At 40.3% G+C, this 21,555-nt stretch overlaps 1 protein-coding gene across 2 annotated transcripts; it reads left to right on the top strand.

The window, feature by feature from the left end:
* Nucleotides 1-1,204: 1,204 nt before the first annotated feature.
* TMEM19 (transmembrane protein 19) lies at nucleotides 1,205-21,290 on the top strand. Of its 2 annotated transcripts, XR_005719795.1 has the most exons (7): nucleotides 1,221-1,839; nucleotides 3,663-3,776; nucleotides 12,882-13,019; nucleotides 13,414-13,668; nucleotides 14,860-15,069; nucleotides 16,962-17,700; nucleotides 18,710-18,747. XR_005719795.1 is itself a non-coding variant. In XM_040233882.1 (6 exons), exons 1-6 carry the CDS (start codon nucleotides 1,713-1,715, stop codon nucleotides 17,123-17,125), a joined length of 1,008 nt encoding a protein of 335 aa, XP_040089816.1. In that variant the 5' UTR covers nucleotides 1,205-1,712; the 3' UTR covers nucleotides 17,126-21,290. The 2 variants fall into 2 exon arrangements, 1 of the variants encoding a protein (XP_040089816.1); XM_040233882.1 differs by having other exon boundaries at nucleotides 1,205-1,839; nucleotides 16,962-21,290.
* Nucleotides 21,291-21,555: the final 265 nt, after the last annotated feature.

The following is a 21,555-nucleotide window of genomic DNA, read 5'->3' as shown; positions in this document are numbered from 1 at the left end:
GCACGTAGTGAAAGAAGTCCATTACTATTTAGTCCTACTTCACGAATGTGGTTCTCAGGTAATTAATCAAATGCTTCCCTGGCGGCTCAGCTGGCAAATAATCCGCCTACAATTCAGGAGACTGCTTGGATTCCTGGGTCAGGAACATCCACTGCAGAAGGGATAGGCTACCCACTCCAATTCTCTTGGGCTTCCCTGATGGCTCAGCTGGTAGAGAATCCGCCTGCAATGCGGGAGACCTGGGTCGGGAAGATCCCCTGGAAAAGGGAAGGGTTACCCCACTCCAGTATTCTGACCGGGAAAATTCCATGGACTCTATAGTCCATGGGGTCGCAAGAGTAGGAGACGACTGAGCGACTTTCACTTACTTACCAAAGGAAAGCGTTTTAAATAGTCTTTGCATGTAACACTGTGTTTTCAAAAAGTAATTACTCTTAACAGGTTAAAACACATTTGGGTACTACGTCTGAAAATGAGTTGCTGCTGCTGCTTACACTGTCAACAATTAGCGGGAAAAGTTCAGAATATAATGTCATTATCAATTGCTGATGACTCAGCAAACAAAAATTAATTTCAAATAAAATGTGAAGTCACAAGATTCAGATTTTTAATGATGACAAGCTGTTCTGCTTTCTAAGTGAACTGACTGAATTCAAACTTCAAATAGGAGAAGTGTGGGAACAGATTTTCCACAGTTCCAGATAGTAACTGTTTGAGAGTTCAATAACATGACCTTTGTGGAGCTATCTGTATATCTCCAGTGGCCAACAGTGTCCAGGACCTTACAGAACAACGTTGTTTTTAAACGACGTTCTCAGTCAAAATTCCCTTTCTACAGCCCAATATGTCCCTTTCCCCTAAAAAGTCCGTTAATATTGTGTGGCATGAACAATTCATCCGAATTTGACGCTTGACATGGACTTAACTGGATCTCAATCCACTTGCTTTCATTCCTCTTACTCTCATGGTGGCGGTTTCACTTTTCCGCGCTTGGGGATGACCTCAAACTCAAGACCTTTATATGGTGTTCCAATTGCCTAGGTTCTAAGAAGCACTACAGACGCACAGGGCACTAACGTCGGCACTCGCTGGCGGGATCCTCCAGGCCTGCCTGCCCTTCGAGCCGCCCTTTAAACGCCCCCTTAAGCGAGGCCACGCCCGCGGTAGCCGCGGGGCATGCGCGCAGGAGGCGCGTCTCGGGCGCAGAAGAGGGCAGGCGCGGGCGGAGATCCGGGGCTCTGCGCCCGGCCGCCTGGACCAGGCCTCTGGAGCCGCGCGGGTGGCCGTGCGGAGCGACCACGCGCGGTCGGGCGGGACTCGCCGCCGGGACAGCCCGCATCCTAGTCCCGCGTCCCGCCCCTTCGCGCCGCGGGCGCCCGGCCTACGCGCACGAGCCGGCGGGGAAGGCGGAGCTCGCCTGCCCAGGCCTCTGGTTGGCTGCCCCCGCTTCCTTTTCCCGTTCGCGGTGGTGAAGTTCTGGAGTGAAGTAACCGAGCTCTTCGAGCAGGGTTATTTCCTCGCCTAAGTTCCCGCGGCAGTGCTCAGCCCAGTATCTAGAAACAGTGTCGGTTTGTACTGTTTTCTCGACTGGTGACAAATGTTAGCATTTATGTTCGCCTCTACACGAATGTTTTGCTGGCCACTTAGCTGACTTTATTTTTCTCCGAAACGCGAGATAGTTTCTTCCCCAGGTGTTTATATCCTTATTTTTCATGCAAGATCTTGACAATACGTACAAAAAATACATAAAGATGATAACTAATATAGTTATATTGAGCCTGATCATTTGCATTTCTTCAGCTTTCTGGATTATGTCTATGACTGCAAGCACCTATTATGGTGAGTATGAATGTTCTAATTTGTCTTTAATCGGTGAAAGAATGTCCCATTTTGAAGGTCAAAACTCGTATCCTCTGAAGGGTTATAAACTGTTTATTTAACTTATGTGGCCTGACTTGGATTTACTAACATGGAAATATACAGTGCCTTGAACGTTTTAAAGCTTTTAATAAATATTGTTTGTCATACTGGTTATACCTGTTCCAAAATATGTTTTATATTTTATGAAATTGTTACATCTATCTTGATGAAAAGCAAGTGAAGTGAAACATAATTTTGCAAAGCAATTGCAGTGATACTTTTAATAAGAATATTTATAAAGTTCATCAGTTTCATGTGTCCTGTAAAAAAAAAAAGAAAATAAACGACACAGTGTACACATTTGGAGATTTGGAAGATTTGCCTGCTGTTTGGTCACTGCCGAAGAGCAAAACTGTTTTAAAGCCTGAAGCCAATTTGCATAAATATGAGGTACTCTGAACTCAGAACTTGAAGCTTTTGAAGCTGCTGTAGAGCACAAGTATGCTTTTGTACAGATTCCTTGATACCCCTTTATAAAAACAGAATACTGTTCAGTTGAAAGGAAAAGGGAAAAATAGAGTGAGAAAGTAAACTCTTATAAATGGTTATAAGTGATTGCCATTTTAGACCTTAGTCATTTTGCAAAGAAATGTGTGAATAATCTAGTGAATGTTTTCCAAGATACAGATTTCTGGCTGTTCATTCATGGTTCCCAGTAGGGGATGAGGGCTTTGGGAGGGAGGTAAGTAAACTTGACTGGAACTAAATAGAGTAAGCCAGGATTTGTAAATGTAAGTGACCCCTTGGGACCAGGCACCTAATGCGGGTAAGTGAAGCTGTCCAAGGCTTTTCTTTGCATGTTAAGCACATGAGAACAGTTTGCACTTCTAGAAATAGGATTTTCCCAGTTTTTTTTTTAATGTTTCACCCTCTTTGTCTTGAATTTTCCTTTTTTTTTATTTTTAAAATATTTATTGTTTTAGTTGTACAATATTATATGTTACAGGTGTACAATAAAGTGAGTCATAATTTTTAAAAGTTATGCTCCATTTATAGTTACTATAACATTTTCCAAGTTTTGGTAGCAATGTGGGCACAAGCAATAGTTCACATTTATAATCACTTTATATTAAAGGAGGGACTGTAAATGGTAGCGCTATGAATGGTCGAAAGGAGGTGGTTTCTTTTCCCCTGTAGTCAGTTCTGCCATGTGAGCCTGAACATCCAGGTTTTAAAACGAGAAACAAGAGTCTGGATTTTTTATACTAGATTTCCTAATCTTTATTGACTCAATTATCTGAAAAAAATTATGCTAGCTGAAACAAAACAAAGGATGCCACCTTTGGAAAAATCAGTTGCTAACCTTTGAATCCTGAGGTGTGTATGTAGCCTGTGGGAATGTTACCTTTTTAAGAAATCTCTGTGAAAGGCAGAGAGAGGAATAATTGGATTGTGTTAAAAAAAATTGGATCCTGTTTGTTCTATGCAGTTCTTGAGGTTGAATACGTGCCTCCTTTCCAAAGAAAGAACCAGAAATGCATTTCACATCTTCAAATATGAATCAAATACCCACTATTATAAATAGTGTAAATGGTTCTTAAAACTTAGACAGGACTTATTTTGTCACTCACGAGTAGGATTGTCTCTCAAGTTTCAACGTAAATATTTTACTTTGGTGGCTTCATCTCAGTTTCTGTACTTAAAACAGTATTTTAATCCAGAATGCAGTTATCAAAGCTTGCACCCAAGACTAACCTGTGTAGGCTTGACACAACTGATGCTTTACTTCTATAATTTTTCAGATAACTTTCAGCCTGTTTCTCCCTGGCGTTGGCTGTTTTCTGTTGTTGTTCCTGTTTTGATCGTCTCTCATGGCTTTAAGAAGAAAAGTCTAGATCACAGTGGGGCTTTAGGAGGTATGTTTTTCTTTTGAATGTTTGGCGTATAATAATTGCTTGCTTATGTAATTTAAACATGTGGTTTCTAAATTCTGAACGTATGAGACTATAAATCACAGTGTTACTTAGTGTAGACAATGATAAAGTTATGCATTGTTCACCATTCTTATTCTGCCAGAATCTCGGATACTAACATATCCTTTCAGTGTGACATACAAATTGAACTTTGTAGTTGATAACAAGTAAATTAGTGGGATAGACTTTTGAGGACCTTGGTTACTCGGCTCCTGAGTTGAATTAAATTTTCTGCAGATACTAACATATCCTTTCAGTGTGACATACAAATTGAACTTTGTAGTTGATAACAAGTAAATTACTGGGATAGACTTTTGAGGACCTTGGTTACTCGGCTCCTGAGTTGAATTAAATTTTCTGCAGGCAGACACATTGGAGCATTTTACCTCAAGGTAAAATGGAGGAGCCATTGGGAAGAATGTGCTCAGTCATGTCCAGCTTTTTGGGACCCCAGGGACTGTAGCCTGCCAGGCTCCTCTGTCCATGGGATTCTCTAGGCAAGAGTACTAGAGCTGGTTGCCATTTCCTGCTCCAGGGGATCTTCCCTATCCAGGGATTGAACCCAGGTCTCTTGCATCTCCTGCATTGCAGGCAGATTACTTTCCACTGAGCCACCTAAGCCCATTTTGGGAAGAATAGCCCTTGGAAATTACTATTAGCAGCCTCAAGCGGAGTAGTCCCAACTGAGTATTCTCAAGTCTTCAGAGCTGTGATGAGGATAGGCCATTTATTTCTTCTTCTGGCAGATATTTATTAAGCATTTACTGTGTGCCACTCTGCTAGAAACTGGGGGAATAGCTGTGAACAAGAGCAAGGTTTCAGATTGTATGGAACTTCTATTCTTTAGTACAGATAGATAATAAAATACATAAACCTTTTCATATAATGATAAAGTTTATGAGAAAAATTAAAGATAATAAAGTGTGAATATTGGGGAATGTGGGACATTTTTCTGTGAATAGGCTCAGGATTAACCTTTGTGTTAAAGAGGTAGTTTTGAACTGGGACCTAAAAATGTCAGAAATAAGAAGAACTGCAAGAAGCATGTTCCAGGCTTGACAAAACAAGCAGAAAGGCCCTGACATGTTCAGGCCTGGTTTGTTTGGGAGTGAGAATAAGACTCATTCGACTGGAAAAGTCATGAGAGATAAACATTAAAGAAAGATGAAATGGCCAGATAATACAGAGCTGCGAAGCACAAAAAAAGATTTTATCCCAAGCTAGAATCCCCTGGTCTCTAAACGGAGGAGTGATGAGATCTGATATGACTTTGAATTTTCATATCCTGCCAATGGTATAAGCCCCAAGACATGAGGATTCCCCTCAAATACGTCCTATAGGCTGGGATCACTACACAATGCTGATATTTAGAACTGGCAGGTCTCAAAGCCGCCTACCCAGCCTTCAAGAGGCTGCTCAGCATTAGCCCTAATGTATTGTAAACGTGCTCTCCTCTGTGTTCACATACAGCAGAGATTTTATAAAGTTTTATGAACTAGAGTGGGCCTTCACGGAGGCTAGATAGTCTGATAGGTAAAAGAACAAGCACTAGAATCAGGCAAGAGAGAATTTGAATAATGGCTAGGAAAGTCATGGGACTTTGAGAAAGTCACTTAACCTCCCTGTCCCTCCAGAAAACTGTACCTCAGTTTTCTCTTCAGAGAAGAGGCTTTTTAACACCTAACCTAAAAATTAACATGCCATTGTAAATCAACTATACTTCAACTTTTTAAGGATTCAGAAGATGAATAAATGCTTCCTGTGCATTAAAAATATCCAACCTAGAGAAGGACAACACCATGAAAGTAACAGCTTAAACTCCATGGCACCTCATTTCCAGTAGTACCTTTCAAAGTCCAGGAAGGGCCCTAGCAGTGTGCTTTCGTGGTCCTCTTGTTTTGTAAATGTTTCAGAGGTAAAAGATTAAAAAAAAAAAAAAAAAGGCAGGCTCCCAATTTGTAAGTTTCAAGACCCACAAAATTCTGATCTACCCCTCATTTCATTCTTAGAGTTGCAGCAAGAATGAAATAATTTCTGTGAAGTTTTTATCTCAGTGCCTAGACACATAGCCGGCATGTATAGGGTGATTACCATTATTAGACATAGGTCCTCGGGGAATCATGCTCATTCTCATTCTTCAAAACTGAGACACACTCTTCAAGTTCTCTTGAGAAATTGAGAAATCTATCATTAGCACTTAGCAAACAATTTGAACAATCTCTGATTAAATATAATAATAATAGAGAGTTATGCTTTGCTAAAAATGTTTTTTCTTGGGCAGCCTTGCCTTGGTTTTCATTGTTCTTGACCTGTGGGAAGAAGCATCAAGGTCTTGAAGTGCTGTCTTCCTTTGACTTCCATGCTGTTTATTATCCTGTTTTCTCCTCTTACTTTTCTGATCTCCACTTTCTTTTCTTTCCTGCTACCATTTCCTTTTCTGCCTTCTAGCCCTTGGGCCTCTATTCCTCTCCTACTTGGCTTGATTTAGAATTAGAAGATAAACATTTAAATCCTGGCCTTGCCACCTCTCTCTCTGTGAACTTGGCTGCGGCACCTATCTCCTCCAAGCCTCACTTTCTTCATGAAATAGGTCCTTATGGGCTTCTTGGTGAGGCTCAAACAAGGCAATGTGTGGGACACCATATCTCTTTAGTCTGTGAAGTCTTACACAGTAAACTCCCCACAGACAGACCGCACCATACGCTTCTGTTCCCCACGCTGTTTGAATGGTGCTGCACACTGTTGTAGCAGTGCTTAGGAAATACATGTGGATGGATTTTAAAACCTCCACTCTCTACCTAATCACTCATTCTATAGAAAGTTGGTATCTTTTTTGTTTGGAGCTTCTTTTCCCCTTAAGGATAAAAAACTGTACTGTTGATTCAAAGTATATCATCATACTTGGGAAATCTGTCCTAACGTGTGACTGCAAGTCACTTAAACTTCATCTTAATGACTATTCCCACCTGTAAAACGAGAAGGAATAATAATGTCTGTAGCACTGACTCATTGTGAGGAGTCATACGTATGAAATGATTAGCATAGGACCTGGTGCTTAAAATATGTATCTTATAAATGTTAGTATTGTTTTCCCTCCACAATTACTATTATAGTCATAGGGATTTTATTCAGTTTTGCCATAGCATGTCTTTAGTGTGCTTTGAACTGAGAAGAGTTTCAGAACATCCTCAGGATCTGGGTATTTGGAGTGCTCTCGTCCCCTCTCCCCTCGAGAGAAAGAATACTTCTAGAATAAGGAGAGGGTCACAGAGGGCTTATAAAGCACTGTGCAAGTGATCTGCTCCAGTCTAGTTATTCAGTGTGTTCCTTTGAACATGTCTGTGTAAATAATTTCTCATCAATCTCTTGATAAGTTTAAATTTAATTTCACTTGTCAAGACTCTCGGGTTTATTGATTTTTGCTTTTTTGAATTCATTCTTGGAATAAATATTTAGTTTGCCAGACACTGTTTTGGGCACTGAAGACTAAGAAGTGAAGAAAATAGGTAAAAATTCCACTGTCAAAGAGCTTACATTTCTAGTCAGGGGAAGCAGATGAGAAGTAGAGGGTGTTTGAGGCATTTAAGCCCAGGAAGATGCCGTAAGGGTGCTGGGAGTGCACAGCCAGTGGGGTGTTGTCAGAAAAGGCCAGTGGTTGTGCTTCATGTGGTCTCACAAAAGTGGCCTTACCTCTTTGGTTATCATAGTTCAGGTACGGTTTTCAGTCTTTTCAGATAGAAATCTCATTCAGTCAGGTACCCAGAATTGATCAGAGCCAAGGAAAACTGGTTTATGTTGCCAACTGCCACAAGGGACTAATCAGTGAGCCAGAGTGATACTTTATTAATCTGATTAAATATAGAACTCCTGGGCCAACTAGGTGCAAACATCACTATTCAGGTCAGGCCAGTTGAGAAGTCAGCTTGTATTTAGAAGGTTGCTTTTCAGGTGGCTCAGTGGTAAAGAATCTGCCCGCCAGTGCAGGAGAATTAGGAGACATGGGTTCAATCCCTGGATGAGGAAGATCCCCTGGAGGAGGAAATGGCAACCCACTCCAGTATTCTTGTCAGGAAAAATCCCACAGACAGAGGAGCCTGGCAGGCTGTGGTCCGTGGGGTCAGAAAGAGTCGGACACAACAGCACAGACACACCTTACTGAGAAACAATCAGTAATGCAAATGCATAGTTCAGAGAGTCCTGACCTTGGGATAGGATTCAAGTCTGCCAACCTCTGGTTCTCTTGGCCTTCATATTCTATATTTTGGCTAACCAGCCTTCTTTTGATTCTCACAGTCTTTCGCTAGGCAATAGTATATAGGATATAATTGATTAGATTTGAGTTTATTAGATTAAAAAATTCCAATCATACCTTTCCCTTTTCTGCCTCCCAGAGATTATTCCCAGGCCCCTTTGGTTGCAATTCTAGGTAACTTTCAGCCTAGAGATCTCTTCAAGAAAATTGGAGATACCAAGGTAACTTTTCATGCAAAGATGGGCACAGTGAAGGACAGAAATGGCATGGACCTAACAGAAGAAGATACTAAGAAGAGGTGGCAAGAATACACAGAAGAACTGTACAAAAAAAGATCTTCACAACCCAGATAATCACGATGGTGTGATCACTCACCTGGAGCCAAACATCCTGGAATGTGAAGTCAAGTGGGCCTTAGGAAGCATCACTACGAACAAAGCTATTGGAGAGGATGGCATTCCAGTTGAGCTATTTCAAATCCTGAAAGGTGATGCTGTGAAAGTGCTGCACTCAGTATGCCAGCAAATTTGGAAAACTCAGCAGTGGCCACAGGACTGGAAAAGTCAGTTTTCATTCTAATCCCAAAGAAAGGCAATGCCAAAAAATGCTCATGCATTCATCTCACACACTAGCAAAGTAATGCTCAAAATTCTCCAAGCCAGGCTTTCAGCAGTTTGTGAACCGAGAACTTCCAGATGTTCAAGTTGGTTTTAGAAAACGCAGAGGAACCAGAGATCAAATTGCCAACATCTGTTGGATCATCAAAAAGCAAGAGAGTTCCAGGAAAACATCTATTTCTGCTTTATTGACTATGCCAAAGCTTTTGACTGTGTGGATCACAACAAACTGTGGAAAATTCTTCAAGAGATGGGAATGCCAGACCACCTGACGTGCCTCCTGAGAAATCTGTATGCAGGTCAAGAAGCTTCTGTTAGAACTGGACATGGAACAGCAGACTGGTTCCAAATTAGGAAAGGAGTACATCAAGACCGTATATTGTCACCCTGCTTATTTAACTTATATGCTGAGTACATCATTCAAAATGCCAGGCTGGATGAAGCACAAGCTGGGATCAAGATTGCCGGGAGAAATATCAATAACCTCAGATATGCAGATGACACCACCCCTATGGCAGAAAGCAAAGAAGAGCTAAAGAGCCTCTTGATGAAAGTGAAAGAGGAGAGCAAAAAAGTTGGCTTAAAACTCAACATTCAGAAAACTAAGATCACGGCATCTGATCCCATTACTTCATGGCAAATAGATGGGGAAACAAACAGTGGAAACAGTGTCAGACTTTATTTTTTTGTGCTCCAAAATCACTGCAGATGGTGACTGCAGCCATGAAATTAAAAGACGCTTGCTCCTTGGAAGGAAAGTTATGACCAACCGAGACAGTTTATTAAAAAGCAGAGACATTACTTTGCCAACAAAGTTTCGTCTAGTCAAAGGTATGGTTTTTCCAGTAGTCATGTGTGGATGTGAGAGTTGGACTATAAAGAAAGCTGAGCGCCAAAGAATTGATGCTTTTGAACTGTGGTGTTGGAGAAGACTCTTGAGAGTCCCTTGGACTGCAAGGAGATCCAACCAGTTCATCCTAAAAGAAATCAGTCTTGAATATTCATTGGCAGGACTGATGCTGAAGTTGAAACTCCAATACTTTGACCACTTGATGCAAAGAGCTGACTCATTTGAAAAGACCCTGATGCTGGGAAAGATTCAAAGCCGGAGGAGAAGAGACAACAGAGGATGAGATGGTTGGATGGCATCACAGACTCAGTGGACATGGGTTTGAATAAACTCTGGGAGTTGGTGATGGACAGGAAGGCCTGGCATGCTGCAGTCCATGGGGTGGCAAAGAGTAGGACACAACTGAGCGACTGAACTGACTCCCACTATCAGAGCTGTTTATAGACAGTGTTGTCTCACTTCCCCAGATCACATCTGCCAGTTACAGAATTAACGTGCTTTAAACTCAGAAGATAGCCATAATCCTTGAGTCTTCACATTCTTTGAAAGCTTCCCACTGTTACACGTATTAAGTCCTTAGCACTGAGGAACCATTAGAGATGTTAGAGGTGGGTTGAAGAGGTGGAATAGACATGCGCTGGAGACAGCAGTTACTAATCTAAAAGTTCAGCCATAACTGGGAGATACAAAAAATTCTAAGATTTTTAGACTACATCAAAGAAATCATTCCTTTGAAGCATGTTGCCTTTAATGTATTCCTCATTCTGAACCTATCCTCAACTCGAACATTGATTGCTTCACGTGGTATTTTGAGGTGGCTGAAGTAAAGGGCAGCCCCCTGGAGAAGGGCGGGGCACAGTGGTCGTGACAGAGAAAGACACTGACTGTTACTTCACATACCTCCATATGGTTTGGCTTTCCTCTCTGGTGCTTGTGTACTGCGAGCATATGTGCGCATTTGCTCAGCTGTGCCCAGCTCTTTGCGACCCCGTGGACTATGCCTGCCAGGCTCCTCTGTCAGTGGGATTTTCCAGGCAAGAATACTGGAGTGGGTTATCATTTCCTTCTCCTGGGGGGGCAGGCCTTCCTTGATAGCTCAATTGGTAAAGAATCCACTTGCAATGGGGGAGACTTGGGTTTGATCCCTGGGTTGGGGAGATCCCCTGGAGCAGGGAAACGCTACCCACTCCAGTATTCTAGCCTGGAGAATGCCATGGAGTGAGTAGCCTGGGTCGGACATGACTGAGCGACTTTCACTTTTCTCCAAGGAATCTTCCCGACTCAGGAATCAAAGCCATGTTACCTGCATTGGCAGGTGGATTCTTTATCACTGAGCCACCAGGGAAGCCCACTTGGGTACTACTTGTGTAATATATTAAAAAAACAATTGAAAAGAATTAAAAGTTGGATAACATAATAATAACATCATTATTATTATTACAATAATAATCATAATTGCAACAATAATGTGATTGTTGAGGTTTTGCCACTGTAACTGCTATTTAATATTATTGCCAATGATCCTCGTTAACATTTATTAAGGACCTCCTATGTGCTGGCTTATATAGTAAGCATATTATTAAAATTATCTCATTTAACTTTTCACAGTAAGCCAATGAGGTAGGAGTTATTATTAATACACTAATGAGAAACTGAAGCTTAAAGTTAGATAACATCTAGTTATTCAATAGTAAGTGCAGCAGTTGAGGTTTTTAACTTCAGAATGTTCAGCTCCAGAGGTGGAGCTTTATTACTTTATTAGTACTTTATTAGTACTTTATATAGTGTTATCCTGTTTCTTGCACTCTCAATTAAAATGTACTGAACTTAAGTAAAATGCCAATAATCAAGTAATTCAGTGACTGATGAATCAGTCTAGATTGAGTAACCAATGGAAGGAATTACTTCAGAAATAGGAATCTGGGCCCTTGTGCTGTTATTTAATACTTAAATTATTAAATACATAGTAGCATACTTAATTGTTTAATACCTATTCTGTTACTTAGTAGTGTTTTGTTGTTGTATTATTTAATAAAAATCTTCATATAGTAAAACTGAATATATTTATCTTAAGAGTTACAGAGAGTAGAGATTGTCCACCATGCAGTTAGTGGTGGAAGAAGGTGTAGTTAGTAATATTATACTAGCATTAAGCCTGGATAGGGCCATAGAAGATAGCTGTGCCTGAATGTGCTCGGAAAATGCAAGGCTGGAAGTACTCTCTATATGCATGAATATATATACATGAGTGTATTTTTGTATGTGTGTATTCACTTGCTTTGTCCACAAAAAGCAAATATATCTCAGTAGACATGGACAGACCATGAGCCTAGATTTTGACCTCTAATATCCATTCCCCACTGGAATGAACCAGAGCTCCTCAGAGAAATGGCTGCTTTCAGGGCTGGGGCAAAGTAGGCTTAAGATGAGCCTCAAGCATTCTGTTATGCCAGGAAGAAAAGAAATGCTTAAAAATAGATATATAGAGAGATCATGCCGTATGAATCCAGTTTTGAGCTTATCCATTTGTGTGTTTTGTCTGATATTGGTGTAGCCACCCGTGCTCTCTTTTGGTCACTTATTTGCATGGATTATCTTTTTTAGTTCTTTCACTTTCAACCCATTGTGTTTTTAGATTTAAAGCAAGTCGCTTGTAGTCAGCATATAGTTGGACGAGTATTTTTATCCATTTTGCAGCCTCTGTTTTTTTGATTGGATCACTTAACCCATTTACATTTAAAATAATTATTAATAAGTAGAGACTTATTTCTGTCATGTTGGAATTTGTTTTCTGTGCACCTCTTTCTCCCAGATTCACTCTTGGATGGTCTATTTACTGAATTTCTTGTAAAGTGGAAAAAAAAATCCCAGGTATGGAGGGGAAATGTAAAAAATAGAAACTTGAAAGACTATGCTGCTGCTAAGTCACTTCAGTCGTGTCCGACTCTGTGCGACCGCGTAGACGGCAGCCCACCAGGCTCCCCCGTCCCTGGGATTCTCCAGGCAAAAACACTGGAGTGGGTTGCCATTTCCTTCTCCAATGCATGAAAATGAGAGTGAAAGTGAAGTCAGTCGTGTCCGACTCCTAGTGACCCCATGGACTGTAGCCTACCAGGCTCTGCCGTCCATGGATTTTCCAGGCAAGAGTACTGGAGTGGGGTGACATTGCATACTGTTTGGTAATGTCTTAGTTGGTAAAAATGTAAATATATTAGAAATGAACATTTCCAGTTTTAATATGAAAATAACTGAAAAAATTCATTCTTTTTTTTTTTCACAATATTAGTGTATGGACTAAGTGTAATTTTGTATATATGTGTTTCTTTCAGGGCTCGTGGTTGGATTTATCCTAACCATTGCAAATTTCAGCTTTTTTACCTCTTTGCTGATGTTTTTTCTTTCTTCCTCAAAACTTACTAAATGGAAGGGAAAAGCAAAAAAGCGTCTAGATTCAGAATACAAGGAAGGTAAAGTGAATTATATTTAATGTCACTTAAATTAGTAACTTTTATTTCATCTTAACATACCATAGGCGTTTAATCAGAACCTGTTTAGACTCATGAAACATAAATTTTATATGAGAATTACTTAAAGTAGTGGCCTGATATAGTTTATTGTTACTTTACCATGATAGTAAGAACCGCAGAATTTTAGAAGTACTAAAGTCTATCATTAATTATTCTGAAACCATATAGAATGTGGGCAGCGTTATCATCCCACTTTTAGTCATTTTAAAAATTATAGCCATTTTTCTTTTCTTAAATGTTACAGTGTAAATTAGGAGCAGTTACAGGTAACTGCATGATTCCCCTCTTGAGGAGGAAACATCCTTGTGCTCTTCATTTTCTGGTTGGATCCTAGGTGGGCAGAGAAACTGGATTCAGGTGTTCTGCAATGGCGCCGTGCCCACGGAGCTGGCCCTGCTGTACATGATAGAAAGTGGCCCTGGGGAAATCCCAATAGATTTTTCCAAACAGCATACTGCTTCCTGGATGTGTTTGTCTCTCTTGGCTGCCCTGGCCTCCTCTGCCGGAGACACATGGGCTTCAGAAGTTGCCCCTGTTCTGAGTAAAAGCGCGCCAAGGCTGATAACAACCTGGGAGAAAGTTCCAGTTGGTGAGTCTTCATTTAAGTTTCTTTAAGAAAGAAAAAAAAAGTGAACAGGGACTTCCCTGGCAATCCTGTAGTTAAGACTCCGAGGTTCCACTGCAGGGGATCCGGGTTCCAGCCGTGATCAGGATTTGAGATCCCTCATGACACACAGTGTAGCCAAAAAAAAAAAGCCTCTTGATTTATTGTGTTTCTTATTTAAAAGCCTTTTAAGAATTTTAGTTTGGGGTCTCCCCTAGTGGCCCAGTGGCTAAAGCTCCCATGCTCCCAGTGCAGGAGGTCTGAGTTCCATTCCTGGTTAGGGAATTAGATCCTGCATGCCACAAGGAAGAGTGAGGACCTCACATGCCAAAACTGAAACCCAGTGCAGCCAAATTAATAAATAATTATTTTGAAAAGAGAGAATTTCAGTTTTCCCCCTTAATTGGAAAATGACTATAGGCTATTAAACTGGTGATAATAAGTAATATTTGCAGGAAGCGTTAGGAACTCCTAGATAAATTGTATGCAAACATAGAGATCGACCTGCAGGCTTATCAGTAGGAAGGGAAAAGGAAAGAAATGATAGAGTATCTCTTGGGAGCTTGTTACCTGGTTAGTGCTTTGATGTGTATCTCATTTCCCCATTATTGTTATCAACTATTGCTACTGCTGTTAATAGTACTACTACTACTATCGCTACTGCTGTTAATAGTACTACTACTACTATTATCATCATCTCCTCTCTTTCTTCTCCTTTTTCCTTCTTTTCGTCCCTTTCATTATCAGCAGCAGCTGCAACATAACAATTAATATAGTTGAGTACCTGCTCTGTGCAAAGCAGTGTTCTGACTGCTCTTCATTATTACTGTTTACTCTTAATAATCATGTGAATTGGTCCCTTTAGTGTTTATATCTCACAAACAAGTAAACTAAGGCATAGAGAAGTTACATAACTTCATCACAGTCACCAAGCTTGGAAATGACAGAACTGAGAGTGAAACGAGGCAGCCTGGCTCTCCTAAACTCACTGCTGAAAATGTCAGGAATTATTGAGGAGAAAAGCCTCTTTTCTAAGTAGGAGGGTCTTTGGATTGCATCAGAGGGAACCCTTTCTTTGAGTTGGTTTTGATTAGACAGGTACCAGATGCTTTGCTTCTTTTGACTTCATGTGTTGGCTGATAGTTCACCAGCTGATTTTATCATGTTCTTCTTTAGGGACCAACGGAGGAGTGACGATGGTGGGCCTTGCCTCCAGTCTTCTTGGTGGAACCTTTGTGGGCATCACTTACTTCCTCACACAGTTGGTTTTTGTTAACGATTTAGACATCTCTGCTCCCCAGTGGCCAATTATTGCATTTGGAGGTCTGGCTGGATTACTAGGATCAATTGTGGATTCATATTTAGGAGCTACCATGCAATTTAGTGGTAAGAACATAACCTTATTATTGCAACTTATTGGTGTATTAAAGAAATGAGGTCTCAGCCACACACAGTAGTAGTAGTGCCTAGCCGCTTCAGAGAAGATATGTTTTAGACATATCTTAGATATGTCATGTTTATGGACAAAAAATTCTAGGACTGTATTTTTGACTAATTGTAAACAAGTTATTTTAGTTTCTTTTCTGTGGAAAATGGAAAGGATTACAACAGAGATATTTAATGTAGGATTGTTTTTTTCACCTACGCTGCTGGTTGATTGCTAAAGGTAGTAGTCTGATCATGACACTGAATAAATGTGTCCTTAAAACCGAAAGAAAAGAGACAGGGGCTTCCGTGGTGGTGCAGTGGATAGGAGGCTGCCCAGCAGTGCAGGAGACACAGGTTCGATCCCTGATTAGGAGGATTCCACATGCCATGGAGCAGCTGGGCCTGAGTGCCGGCACACTGAAACCCGCCATGCTAGAGCCCGTGCTCCGCAGCAGGAGGAGCCGGCAGGGTGAGGAGCCTGCACACTGAAACAAAGAAACGCTCTCACTCTCCAGAGCTAGAGAGAGCCTATGCAAAACAGTGAGACCCAGTGCAGCCAAAAACAAAATAAATGTGTTAAAAAAAGAGAAAGAAATGGGGAAGAAATATGCAAAAGGAAAAAAGAGAGATAAGATAAAACAATCCCAAAGACACAGGCTGTTAAGGGAGCCAGAGTAATAGGGCAAAGTCTGTAATACAATTTTGAATTTCTTATTCTTTTGTGATAAACTGACTGAAAAAGAATTATTCCTGCAGAGCAATGAGTAGAAGCTATCCAGGGAATGATCATGCAGGCAACAGATGCATTTGTTTATGGGACTTTAATCCCAGGGAAGCAGAATTTGGGAGTCAGATCAGTCTTATGCCCCTCTTTCCATTTGTTTTCCAAATCCATTGGAGAAATAATTCTTCTGCTAACCTGATGCTACACAGATGATGTACTTTTCTACTGTGACGTCATGTCTGCTAGGCCTACATCAAGATACATAAGCGTTTTCTCCAACATTTTCTGTGCTTTGCACCTAAGGCTCTCCTGTCATGTCAGCGTACCAACTTGTTCTCTTTGGTGTGTCTTTGCTCCAGCCTCTGACCAACCACGTCTTCTCCTTTGATTCATACAGTGAAGAGGCTGGAAGTCTCCAGACAGTTCTCCAAACACAGTGCTCCCAGTCTCTCTTCACACCCCCGTATAATCTGGTTCCACCAACAAAACATCTGCTCTCTCAGCTTCATTAGTCTTATCTAGATGCTGGGAGGAAGCAGTCGGATTTTAATTTATACTAAAGGGTCAGTAACCATACATACAACACATTACACAGAGCCTAGGTTTTATTCTAAACTGAGTTCTTACTTGGAAATTTCTGATCATATTGAATGGGTTGGGAAAAAAAGGTGGGTTGGGGGGCAGATTGGATTCATCTCTGTGTGCCTCCTTTGTGTGAGCACCTTGCTGGGCCTTAGTGTCTATTGTAGAGGTTACAAAGGTGACCCCTGCTTTCAGGAGCCTTCCATGTGGTCTTAGAGGGGAGCCCCTGGGAAAACAAGCCCAGTCTGCCAGTTTCATGCCACCTCTGCCTTTCAAGGCATCCCTTCTTCTGAAAGAACTCCAGCATTGTTGAGAGACCAGTATTGAGGCGTACTGAGACCTACTTCTTCAAGGAGGCCTTTTGTAACCATGGGTTCAGTGTTACTCACCATGTAGTTATCCACTAAAGTCATTCTTTGAATGGCCAAGAATCTTTACAAGGTTAGCTTCTTTAGAGGGGAAAGCTAATTTGTTTTTTTGCTGTTGTTTTTTTTAAATCAAGTCATTTGGATTTTCCACTTCATTCGCTTCTTTTTCATTCCAGGTTTGGATGAGAGCACTGGCATGGTGGTCAACAGCCCAAGGAAGGAGGTGAAGTACATAGCCGGGAAACCCATTCTCGACAACAATGCCGTGAATCTGTTTACTTCTGTCCTCGTAGCCCTCTTGCTCCCAACTGCTGCTTGGGGTTTTTGGCCTAGACAGTGAACTTTATTTCATTTACCAAAGTTAAAACTATGATGAATTTAGCTAAACTTGCAATTCCAAGTTTTGTCCCAAGAAGAATAACTGTAATGACAAAGCAGAAGTGCCAGTTCCTCGTCTAGTCCATTATGATGGCATGCCACAGTTGTCCTCTCTGTGATGTGTTTCTAACAGCTGATATCTTCCCAGTGAAAGACAAGACTCAATTTAGCTATTTTTCTTCTGCTGAATAGAACTTGAACAGTGAAGTTATAGCGTCCCAACATATTGAACTGAAAGTTCCTGCGTGGTAGATATAACTTTTGTTTATTTAAATCAGCAAAGGGACTAAAAGTGATAACATTTTTAAATGGTTGAGTTGTGATGGAGAAATGCCTCCCTGCCAGTTACCCAGATGTCATATCCATTTTAAGTATTTAAACGAATGTGTGCGGAAGCCTGCGTAAGTGTAGTACCCTGGACTTCTCCCGTTACCTGCCACTTACCACTGTAAAAAGTGTGGAGCTTGGTTCCTGGTGAGCTGCAAGGCCTTCTCCACGTTTGTTCTTGCTTCCTCAGAGTTAGTGATGGAAAAAAAAGTAAATGTCTTTTTCATGTGACCATTAGAATGCACACAAAAAAGATTATTTTTAAGTAAAAGCAAAAGAGATACCTGAGATCTAAAAAATGTGCACCTTTCTATGTATTTCAGTTGGTCTCTGAGCAGAAGTTACCTTAAATTTAATACCTTTAAGGTATTTTGTAGCTTTCTTTGAAATTTGTCTATGAATGTGGTTTACATTAGCATCTTGACTGGTGAGAGTCACGGGAAAATTAGTGCAATTATTGTTTCCTTCGCTGTCCTAGAATTCACTGGAAGATGCTGTGATTTCCTGCTAAGGTATGCTCTCCTCTATTACAGCCTCAACCAAAGTGAATGCTACTTTCAGTTACGTTCTTCAGTTTGATGGAAGTGCTAAAGGAGTTTAATATAGTATGGATTATTGTTCTAAAACTATTTGGAAATATCTCTCATGTGATTTCAATATCTTTCTTCCCCTGCGCCTTGTGCATTCATAGAAAAATTGAGGAGAGATTCATGAATAAGCCACTATCAGAGTGGAGAAAGCTTAGAATTCTTTATTGGTGACTGCTTCAGTGATTATCTAGAAATGACTTGGTTCAGGAAGAATTTTTTTAAAAACAATTGACACACTTAAGCCTTAAGACAAACAACTCAGTGGGTCTCAACCTATCTGCTTTGTGTATACATTGACATCACCTGAGCATCTTTTTAAAGACATACTTACATCTGCGCTTCTTCCAAAAATTCTGATTTATGTGGTCTGGGACACAGACTGAGTATTGAGACTTTTTAAAGCTCTGGCTGCACCTTAGAATTGTGTTTTTAAACACAATTTTAATAGGGAGTTTTAAAAAACACTGTTGTAAAGGCTGCTCTTTAGACTAAGTAAATCAGAATGTCTGAAAGTGAGATCCATGCATGGGTTATTTTTAGAAAACTCCCTAGGAGAGTCCAGTGTTTAAACAGTTTGAGAACTATGAAATAAGAATATGCTGTCCTTAGTCATGCTTGACTCTTTACAGCCCTATGGATGGACTATAGCCTGCCAGCCTCCTCTGTCCATGGGATTTTTCCAGGCAAGAATATTGGAGTGGGTTGCCATTTCCTCCTCCAGAAGATCTTCCCAATGTGGGGATCGAACCCGCTTCTCCTGTGTCTCCTGCATTAGCAGGCAGATTCTTTACCACTGAGCCACTAGGGAAGCCCCAAATTAAGAATATCTTTATACAAATGTCAAATCATTATGTTGTACACCTGAAATTAATGTTGTATACCTGAAGTTAATGTTGTATATCAATTATGGTTCAATAAAAATAAATTAAAAAAGAATACCCCATACCTAAAAGTCTCAAAAGAATTGGGCTTTTCATTTTTATGCAGACAGCTATTAGCAACAGTACTGAGTGCTGTCTTTATGGATGGATAGCTTCTGCTAATACGGAGTCTTACATGACTGCCCAGATCATTTCTCTGTCGTTTTTTTTTTATATGCAGCTTGTATGTTCCTACAGCTGTTCTAACATTCCTCTTTTCTCTTTTCCTGGAGATTTAACCTCATGACATTCTTTGGGGAAGACATACTCATTGGAACCATTTTGGGGTTTGGAGGAATCACCACATTGGTAACAGTTTGGGGACATACGCTTTACAATCCTTTATTTGAAAACCAAGGGCTAGTTGTGTTTTGAAATCAAAATTTTTCAGATTTTAGACAAGTGATAGGGTAAATAAAAAATATTTTATGTAAAACTGTGCAAAGAGTCTAGAAGGGCACCCATTACCAAATACACTGCTATTTCTGTGGTGGATATATGAATACCACTAATAAATGTGATAACTAAAGATGCCGAGAGCCTCAGATCAGGTCAGATCAGTTTTTGTCACAGAATTTAGGAAGAAACTCTCTGTTTGCAGAGCATGTTTGGATATGATAATTGTAGGCTTTTTAAAAATGTGCTTTTTTAAAAAACAATTTTCCATGTTTTAGATATTTTACTGTAACAATAAACAGTTTATGTAAAAAATGCTTTTCACAGAAAGAGCTCCATGGAGGCATTTACTAAGTAATATGTGTACTGCTGCCTACCTAGGCAGCCTAAAGGCATACATTCTATTTCTTGCCATACTCTCACACAGTAGAAAAGAGCAAGGTATATGTGGCTCAGGGCAGCTCCTAAAGGAGATCTGAAGACTTCAAGGAGTATTATTTGAAGACTCATCAAAGGGAGCCATCAAGAGAACAGTGAACTGATAAGACAAAGCATTCCATTCGTAGCTTTTCTCATCACTTAAGTTACCTATGCCTTGGCCCAGGTGCGGATGGTGGTGGTTTAGTCACTAAGTCATGTCCAGCTCTTGCGACCCCATGGACTGTAACCTGCCAGGCTCCTCTGTCCATGGGATTCTCCAGGCAAGAATACTGGAGTGGGTTGCCATTTCCTTCTCCCGGGAATCTTCCCGACCCAGGAATCAGTATTTCTTTCTTTTTTCTAACTGCTTTACCTGTAGAATGCTGAGTCCAGAAATGCCAACCTCATCCCAATTAGGCATAGACTTAGTATAAAGAAAAATCACGTGAGGTGACGTGTTGTAAACGTTGCCACATGCCTGCAGTGCAGACAGCTGCTGGCTGTCTGCACCTGGGCATCCTGGAGCCCCACCCTCTGGTGTTCCTGACGCTACCACAGTGAGAGGAGACTGCTTAGCCAGCAGATCCCAGGTGACTTGCAAGAGCTTTCAGCGTGAATGCACAAATGTGCAACTGCACCATGGAGTATTGTTGCTATAACTTCAAATGGTTCTGAACATTTTAAAAATAAGTGTTCAGTATATGTTAATTAAGTTGTTTGAGCCTAATGAGCTTTCCCGTTTAAGAGTCACTAAAAGTTGATGATCAGGAACATATTTCTGGAAGAAAATTTAAAAACTAGTTTGGTTACGTGAACTTTACAGGACTGCCGTGATGTCAGTGTTTCTCAATCGTGTGACACAGTTCTAATGGGTTTGGAACTAATGAATCAGGAGGTGATTGTAGAAGGGGTAGGGTTGAGGTGGGTTAAAATGGCAAAGCTCCTGAATTTATTTTTTCTGACAATACATGTTAATTCCCTTTCATTTATCATAACCACATCCTTCAAAACTTATTTTATACATGTGGCAACTCTTTTTTTAATGTTTGAATTTTCTTTAATGTGTAATTAATACTCTGAATCTATCCTTCTTTTTAAAAAATTGTAACACTAGAGGTAAACTAAAATATCCTTTGCCTCCACTGTCTCCTCAACAAATCTAGCTTTCTCCCACCTTCAAGATAACAACTGCTAGGAATTTGAGATATTTTCTAGATATTACTTGTTTTGAATGTCTTTTAATATATATAAATCAGTCAGATTTTCTTATAATTTGTACTGTCATTTTGCTGCTTCAAGTCAGGTACTTATACCCAAGAAAAACCTATTTAGGAAAAATGATCATAAGGATATATACAAAAATATTAATGTGTTACCTGTTATGATTATAGATTATGTTTATTTCTGAAATAATTTTTAAGTTTATGATCTATTAATTATGTGCCAATAAAGCTACTGTTAAAATACTTATACATATCTATGAGGTTTTGTTTTTGGCTGTTCCGTGCTTCTTGTGGGATTTCAGTTCCCTGGCCAGGGATTGAACTCGGGCCTCAGCAGTGAAAGCACCAAATTCTAATCACTGGACAGCCAGGGAATTCCCTAAGTACTTTTCTAAAAGTCTGCAATCAAATAAGTTTCTTCTGCAAATGAAAAAATGCTCAGAGTAACCAAAATAATCTCTGGGAATAACCTCTCTTCCCTACCACCCTTCCCCATTGTTATTTTAAATGGTATTC

The sequence above is a fragment of the Oryx dammah genome, unplaced genomic scaffold (genome assembly GCF_014754425.2).
Source record: "Oryx dammah isolate SB20612 unplaced genomic scaffold, SCBI_Odam_1.1 HiC_scaffold_29, whole genome shotgun sequence".
NCBI classification, from domain to species: Eukaryota; Metazoa; Chordata; class Mammalia; order Artiodactyla; family Bovidae; genus Oryx; species Oryx dammah.
Note: the sequence above shows the minus strand (reverse complement) of the source record. Positions and strands in the feature narration are given on the sequence as shown.

What these genes read in the sequence shown, in the direction of transcription:
- TMEM19 (XM_040233882.1), top strand. Translation starts at nt 1,713, where the DNA reads ATGCAAGATCTTGACAATACGTACAAAAAATACATAAAGATGATAACT. An exon ending in TCACAGTGGGGCTTTAGGAG is followed by an intron (nt 3,777 to 12,881) that starts GTATGTTTTTCT and finishes TGTTTCTTTCAG; the next exon opens with GGCTCGTGGTTGGATTTATC. An exon ending in AGATTCAGAATACAAGGAAG is followed by an intron (nt 13,020 to 13,413) that starts GTAAAGTGAATT and finishes GTTGGATCCTAG; the next exon opens with GTGGGCAGAGAAACTGGATT.